Raw genomic sequence first — 8749 nt, 5'->3', positions numbered from 1 at the left:
AGAAGGTTGTTCACTCTGTACACATAGAAGGTTGTTCTCTCTGTACACATAGAAGGTTGTTCACTCTGTACACACAGAAGGTTCACTCTGTACACATAGAAGATTGTTCTCTCTGTACACACAGTAGGTTGTTCACGCTATACACTCAGAAGGTTGTTCACTCTGTACACACAGAAGGTTGTTCTCTCTGTACACATAGAAGGTTGTTCACTCTGTACACACAGAAGGTTGTTCTCTCTGTACACATAGAAGGTTGTTCACTCTGTACACACAGAAGGTTGTTCACTCTGTACACATAGAAGATTGTTCTCTCTGTACACACAGTAGGTTGTTCACTCTATACACTCAGAAGGTTGTTCACTCTGTACACACAGAAGGTTGTTCTCTCTGTACACATAGAAGGTTGTTCACTCTGTACACACAGAAGGTTCACTCTGTACACAAAGAAGGTTGGCCACTCTGTACACATAGAAGGTTGGCCACTCTGTACACATAGAAGGTTGTTCACTCTGTACACTCAGAAGGTTGTTCTCTCTGTACACACAGTAGGTTGTTCACTCTGTACACACAGAAGGGTGGTGACTCTGTACACATAGAAGGTTGTTCACTCTGGACACACAGTAGGTTGTTCACTCTGTACACACAGAAGGGTGTTCACTCTGTACACACAGAAGGTTGTTCACTCTGTACACGCAGAAGGTTCACTCTGTACACATAGAAGGTTGTTCACCCTGTACACACAGAAGGTTGTTCCCTCTGTACACATAGAAGGTTGTTCACTCTGTAAACATAGAAGGTTGTTCACTCTGTACACACAGTAGGTTGTTCACTCTGTACACTCAGAAAGGTGTTCACTCTGTACACACAGAAGGGTGTTCACTCTGTACACATAGAAGGTTGTTCTCCCTGTACACATAGAAGGTTGTTCACTCTGTACACTCAGAAGGTTGTTCCCTCTGTACACACAGAAGGTTCACTCTGTACACACAGAAGATTGTTCTCTCTGTACACATAGAAGGTTGTTCAATCTGTCCACACAGAAGGTTCACTCTGTACACATAGAAGATTGTTCTCTCTGTACACATAGAAGGTTGTTCCCTCTGTACACATAGAAGGTTGTTCACTCTGTAAACATAGAAGGTTGTTCACTCTGTACACACAGGAGGTTGTTCACTCTGTACACACAGAAGGTTCACTCTTTACACAAAGAAGGTTGGCCACTCTGTACACATAGAAGGTTGTCCACTCTGTACACATAGAAGGTTGTTCACTCTGGACACACAGTAGGTTGTTCACTCTGTACACACAGAAGGTTGGCCACCTTGTATACACAGAAGGTTGTTCGCTCTATACACACAGAAAGAGGGTCACTCTGTACACATATGAGGTGGTTCACACACATAGAAGGTTGTTCACTCTGTACACATTGAAGGTTGTTCACTCTGTACACACAGAAGGTTCACTCTTTACACAAAGAAGGTTGGCCACTCTGTACACAGAGAAGGTTGGCCACTCTGTACACATAGAAGGTTGGTCACTCTGTACACTCAGAAGGTTGTTCACTCTGTACACACAGAAGGCTGTTCACTCTGTACACACAGAAGGTTGTTCACGCTGTACACATAGAAGGTTGTTCACTCTGTACACCCAGAAGGTTGTTCCCTCTGTACACACAGAAGGTTGTTCTCTCTGTACACATAGAAGATTGTTCACTCTGTACACATAGAAGGTTGTTCGCTCTGTACACACAGAAGGTTGTTCACTCTGTAAACATAGAAGGTTGTTCACTCTGTACACACAGAGGGTTGTTCACTCTGTACACACAGAAGGTTCATTCTGTACACATAGAAGATTGTTCTCTCTGTACACATAGAAGGTTGTTCCCTTTGTACACACAGAAGGTTCACTCTGTACACAAAGAAGGTTGGCCACTCTGTACACAGAGAAGGTTGGCCACTCTGTACACATAGAAGGTTGTCCACTCTGTACACATAGAAGGTTGGCCACTCTGTACACATAGAAGGTTGGCCACTCTGTACACATAGAAGGTTGGCCACTCTGTACACATAGAAGGTTGGCCACTCTGTACACATAGAAGGTTGTCCACTCTGTACACATAGAAGGTTGGCCACTCTGTACACATAGAAGGTTGTCCACTCTGTACACATAGAAGGTTGGCCACTCTGTACACATAGAAGGTTGGCCACTCTGTACACATAGAAGGTTGTCCACTCTGTACACATAGAAGGTTGTTCACTCTGCACACATAGAAGATTGTTCTCTCTGTACACACAGAAGGTTGTTCTCTCTGTACACACAGAAGGTTTTTCACTCTGTACACATAGAAGGTTGTTCCCTCTGTACACTCAGAAGGTTGTTCACTCTGTACACACAGAAGGTTATTCACTCTGTACACACAGAAGGTTCACTCTGTACACATAGAAGGTTGTTCACCCTGTACACACAGAAGGTTGTTCCCTCTGTACACATAGAAGGTCGTTCACTCTGTACACACAGAAGGTTCACTCTGTACACAAAGAAGGTTGGCCACTCTGTACACAGAGAAGGTTGGCCACTCTGTACACATAGAAGGTTGGCCACTCTGTACACATAGAAGGTTGGCCACTCTGTACACATAGAAGGTTGTTCACTCTGGACACACAGTAGGTTGTTCACTCTGTACACACAGAAGGTTGCTATCTCTGTACACATAGAAGATTGTTCACTCTGTACACATAGAAGGTTGTTCGCTCTGTACACACAGAAGGTTGTTCACTCTGTACGCACAGAAGGTTGTTCACTCTGTACACACAGAAGGGTGGTGACTCTGTACACATAGAAGGTTGTTCACTCTGGACACACAGTAGGTTGTTCACTCTGTACACACAGAAGGTTGCTATCTCTGTACACATAGAAGATTGTTCACTCTGTACGCATAGAAGGTTGTTCACTCTGTACACATAGAAGATTGTTCACTCTGTACGCATAGAAGGTTGTTCACTCTGTACACATAGAAGATTGTTCACTCTGTACGCATAGAAGGTTGTTCACTCTGTACACACAGAGGGTTGTTCACTCTGTACACACAGAAGGTTGTTCACTCTGTACACACAGTAGGTTGTTCACTCTGTACACACAGAAGGTTGGCCACTTTGTATACACAGAAGGTTGTTCGCTCTATACACACAGAAAGAGGGTCACTCTGTACACATATGAGGTGGTTCACTCTGTATACACAGAAGGCGGGCCACACTGTAAACACAGAGAGCGGTTCACTCTGTACATACAGAAGGTGGGTCACTCTGTACTCAAGAAAGGGGGTCACTCTTTACCCACAGAAGGTGGGTCACACTCTAAACACAGAAAGCGAGTCACGTACACATATGAGGTGGTTCACTCTGTACACACAGAAGTTAGGTCACTCTTTACACACAGAAAGTTGGTCTTTATGTACACACAGAAGGTGAGTCACACTGTACATACAGAAGGTGGGTCACTCTGTACTCAAGAAAGGGGGTCACTCTTTACCCACAGAAGGTGGGTCACACTCTAAACACAGAAAGCGAGTCACTCTGTACACATATGAGATGGTTCACTCTGTACACACAGAAGTTAGGTCACTCTTTACACACAGAAAGTTGGATTTTATGTACACACAGAAGGTGGGTCACTCTGTACACACAGAAGGTGGGTCACTCTGTACACACAGATGATGAGTCATTATGTACAAATAGAAGGTGATTCACTCTTTACACACAGAAAGTTGTTCACTCTGTACACACAGAAGGTTGGCCACTCTGTACCCACTGAAAGCAGGTCACTCTGTACACACAGAAGGTTGGCCACTCTTCACACAGATGGTGGGTCACTCTGTACACACAGAGAGCAGGCCACTCTGTACACACAGAAGGTTAGCCACTCTTTACCCACTGAAAGCGGGTCACTCTGTACCCACAGAAAATGGGTCACTCTTCACACAGATGGTGGGTCACTCTGTTAACACAGAAAGCAGGTCACTCTGTACATACATAAGGTGGGTCACTCTACACAAGAAAGTGGGTCACTCTTTACCCACAGAAAGTGGGTCACTCTGTACAAACAGAAGGTTGGCCACTCTGTACACAAAGAAAGGGGGTCACTCCTTTACACACAGAAGGCAGGTCACACTGTTAACACAGAAAGTGGGTCACTCTGTACACACATAAGTTGGGTCACTCTTTACACACAGGTGGGTCACTTTGCACACACAAAAGTTGGGTCACTCTTTACACACAGAAGGTGGGTCACTCTGTACACACATGATTTGGGTAACTCTTTACACACAGAATGTGGGTCACTCCGTACACACAAAAGTTGTGTCACTCTTTACTCACAGAAGATGGGTCAGCCTGTACACACAGAAGTTAAGTCACTGTACACACAGAAGAAGCTGGGTCACTATTAAAAAAAGGTGGTTCATATTACACACAAGGGGTGGGTCACTCTGTACACACAGAACGTTGGTCTCTCTGTACACTCAAGGAGGGTCAGGGTCAGAAAGTAACTAAGCATAACTTGTTAGTTTCATCTGCAATAATATATCATATGCTAAAAATTGGTTTGGGCCATACACAACCAATAAGGTTTTTGCAAATGTCAAATGTGAATTCTGTAATATTTGTCTTGACTGTAACATGCTGCACATGGTTACCATTCTATATGATTGGGGATGGAGTAGTGGTGATATCTTTGTGAACTCTGTGTTATTTTTTTTTTATTCTTTAACTTTTTACAGGAAATCAACATGGTAGTGGATGACAGCGAAGAAAAAGAAGAGGATAGTCGATTGAGCAGCTTATCTGCATTCCCCCGTCCTGTTGGGCGAGAGTACATCCTTCGGACATTTTGTCCTCGGCCTGCTGCTTACTCGAAGTCTCTCCCTCACAGATTGTACTGTAATATTATGGAGGGCCATGAGTTTCACCTAGCCGGAGCTTTCTCAACGGACACCACCTTTCAGTGACTCACACAAAACTCCCTTTGATGTTTATACTGATGCTATTTTCTGTGAGATGTCACAAGACACTTTCTGTAATCTCCTGTCACCAAACTCATGTGTATGATCCAGTGTTGTCACATGCTGGTGTGTATACTTTGTTTAACTTGTCATATCACCCAAATTAAAAGTGAAAATAATAATGCCATGTTGTTATAATTTTGTTGCAATAAGAACAAGACATTTTGTATTTTCTGTCACTTATTCTTGTCAAATTATTGAAAAATGTGCCAGTTCAGTCCATGTTGTTAAACATTTGATAAACAAAATCTTAAACTTTTTCCCATTGAATATGAAGTGCTTGTCTCATATAAATCTTAAGTGATAACTGGTGTGATATCTTCTATCCTGTATACTGATATATAAGTACCTATACTTCCATGTTTTTACAAATCTTGTCTGAATGCATACTGTACTTGTACACTCCAATAAAAAGAGGCTCCAGGTGACACACATGGTCACACCTAGTGACTAGAGACTTCCGTCACATGGTCACACCTAGTGACTAGAGGCTCCCCGTCAAACACATGGTTACACCTAGTAACTAGAGGCTCTCCATCACACACATGGCCACACCTAGTGACTAGAGGCTCCCCTTCAAACACATGGTTACACCTAGTGACTAGAGACTTCCCTTCACATGGTCACACCTAGTGACTAGAGGCTCCCCGTCAAACACATGGTTACACCTAGTGACTAGAGGCTCCCCGTCAAACACATGGTTACACCTAGTAACTAGAGGCTCTCCGTCACACACATGGTCACACCTTGTGATTAGAGACTCCCCGTCCAACACATGGTTACACCTAGTGACTAAAGGCTCTCCGTCACACACATGGCCACACCTAGTGACTAGAGGCTCCCCGTCACATGGTCACACCTAGTGACTAGAGACTTCCCGTCACATGGTCACACCTAGTGACTAGAGGCTCCCCGTCACACACATGGTCACACCTAGTGACTAGAGGTTCCCCGTCGCATGGTCACACCTTGTGATTAGAGACTCCCCGTCACACACATGGTCACACCTAGTGACTAGAGACTTCCCGTCACATGGTCACACCTAGTGACTAGAGACTTCCCGTCACATGGTCACACCTAGTGACTAGAGGCTCCCCGTCACACACATGGTCACACCTAGTGACTAGAGACTTCCCTTCACATGGTCACACCTAGTGACTAGAGGCTCCCCGTCACATACATGGCCACACCTAGTGACTAGAGGCTCCCCGTCAAACACATGGTTACACCTAGTGACTAGAGGCTCCCCGTCAAACACATGGTTACACCTAGTAACTAGAGGCTCTCCGTCACACACATGGTCACACCTTGTGATTAGAGACTCCCCGTCCAACACATGGTTACACCTAGTGACTAAAGGCTCCCCGTCACACACATGGCCACACCTAGTGACTAGAGGCTCCCCGTCACATGGTCACACCTAGTGACTAGAGACTTCCCGTCACATGGTCACACCTAGTGACTAGAGGCTCCCCGTCACACACATGGTCACACCTAGTGACTAGAGGTTCCCCGTCGCATGGTCACACCTTGTGATTAGAGACTCCCCGTCACACACATGGTCACACCTAGTGACTAGAGACTTCCCGTCACATGGTCACACCTAGTGACTAGAGACTTCCCGTCACATGGTCACACCTAGTGACTAGAGGCTCCCCGTCACACACATGGTCACACCTAGTGACTAGAGGTTCCCCGTCGCATGGTCACACCTTGTGATTAGAGACTCCCCGTCACACACATGGTCACACCTAGTGACTAGAGACTTCCCGTCACATGGTCACACCTAGTGACTAGAGACTTCCCGTCACATGGTCACACCTAGTGACTAGAGGCTTCCCGTCACACACATGGTCACACCTAGTGACTAAGAGACTTCCCATCATATGGTCACACCTAGTGACAAGAACCTTCCCGTCACACACATGGTCACACCTAGTGACAAGAAGCTTCCCATCATACACATGGTCACACCTGGTGACAGGATTCTCCAGGTCACACACATGGTCACACCTAGTGACTAGAGACTTCCCGTCACATGGTCACACCTAGTGACTAGAGGCTCCCCGTCACACACATGGCCACACCTAGTGACTAGAGGTTTCCCGTCACATGGTCACACCTTGTGATTAGAGACTCCCCGTCCAACACATGGTCACACCTAGTGGCTAGAGACTCCCCGTCACACACATGGTCACACCTAGTGACTAAGAGACTTCCCGTCATATGGTCACACCTAGTGACAAGAGGCTCCCAGTCACACATATGGTCACACCTAGTGACTAGAGGTTCCCCATCACACGGTCACACCTGGTGACAAGATTCTCCAGGTCACACACATGGTCACACCTAGTGACTAAGAGACTTCCCGTCATATGGTCACACCTAGTGACAAGAGGCTCCCAGTCACACACATGGCCACACCTAGTGACTAGAGGCTCCCTGTCACACACATGGTCACACCTAGTGACTAGAGGCTCCCCGTCAAACACATGGTCACATCTAGTGACTAGAGGCTCCCTGTCACACACATGGTCACAACTAATGACTAGAGGCTCCCAGTCACACACATGGCCACACCTAGTGACTAGAGGTTCCCCGTCACATGGTCACACCTAGTATGATATATTTGGGTTCAAGTTGTATATGCTGTATGTAATGTAAGAAATGAATATGTATAATTCTATCATTATAATCCCCTTGCTACGAAAGTTTGAGGTTATATAGGATTCCGCCCATATTCAGGTACATACACTTACCTACGCATGTACATACAATACATACGTACAGTACATTCTTTGTCATCGTTCTAGCAACTTCATTTCTCCACAGAATTTTATAAAACTTCATACAAGTGTTTGGAATGACAATACTTTGAACAAGTTTGCGTTTCGGGCTACTGCGTTGAAGGTCAAGGTCACTGTTAATATTTTTTAGGAAAACTTTGTCATCACTCTAGCGACTTCATTCCTCAATGCAATTTCATGAAACTTTATACAAGTGTTTGCGTTGACAATACCTTTAACAGATGCAGTAGCTAGAGCAGTTACTGTTACATCATTGAATTCTCTATTAATTTCCTCGTGTACATATGGCACACAATGTGTGAAAGCGAGGGGATTTGTATCACTTGTGATGCCTTGTAATTTATCAATTTACTGGCTTTTGAATTTTACAAAAATGTCTCATACTTACCTGGATAACAGAGATTAACATAACCTACTACATTTGAAAAGTTATTGGATTACTACACCTAAAACATGTTGAAATTCAAACATGAATCTACGCATTCTGCTGTTTGTTTGGTCCCCTCTGTACAGTCTACTGGAGGTACCAACAACAGTAGATACAACTGGACACCTACATTCTACCAAAACCATCTCTGAAATATAATTAATAGCGAGAGGGTCAGCGATTCACTGTCATACAAACCATAATGTACAGTTTTGTTTTGATGTAAATTTTAACTATCATTAAACACTTGGTTGAATGAAATGTTTGTGTAATTTGTTTACAGCATGAGTGAGCCTTTAGTTGTTGATTTTTTTCATTTTTAAATACATTTCAACTTCTAACCTTAAAATAGACATTTGCCAATTATTATGGCTAGCCTATGAGACTGGACTACCTGAGGTTACCTATCCTGCAATCTACGGTGAGATACCTATATAAGGCTCCACGCCGTGTTAGATC

At 44.4% G+C, this 8749-nt stretch overlaps 1 protein-coding gene and 1 long non-coding RNA gene across 2 annotated transcripts in view; one reads left to right on the top strand and one right to left on the bottom strand.

Annotated features, from left to right (window-relative positions):
* The window catches only part of LOC110453204 (rab3 GTPase-activating protein catalytic subunit-like), a 35406-nt gene extending 30228 nt beyond the window's left edge, over positions 1–5178 (top strand). Inside the window, exon 8 of the mRNA XM_021502057.1 lies at positions 4775–5178. Within this exon, the coding sequence (XP_021357732.1) occupies positions 4775–5002 (228 nt within the window). The 3' untranslated portion in view covers positions 5003–5178. The remainder of the gene's footprint in view (positions 1–4774) is intronic.
* A 990-nt stretch (positions 5179–6168) lies between these two features.
* On the bottom strand, positions 6169–8539 carry LOC110453203. Its single transcript, XR_002463268.1, has 2 exons — positions 7070–8539; positions 6169–6877 (listed from the first exon to the last, which is right to left on the bottom strand). It is a non-coding gene; the product is annotated as an uncharacterized LOC110453203 (long non-coding RNA).
* Positions 8540–8749: the final 210 nt, after the last annotated feature.

The sequence above is a fragment of the Mizuhopecten yessoensis genome, unplaced genomic scaffold, assembly GCF_002113885.1.
Source record: "Mizuhopecten yessoensis strain PY_sf001 unplaced genomic scaffold, ASM211388v2 scaffold7193, whole genome shotgun sequence".
Classification (NCBI taxonomy): domain Eukaryota; kingdom Metazoa; phylum Mollusca; class Bivalvia; order Pectinida; family Pectinidae; genus Mizuhopecten; species Mizuhopecten yessoensis.
Note: the sequence above shows the minus strand (reverse complement) of the source record. Positions and strands in the feature narration are given on the sequence as shown.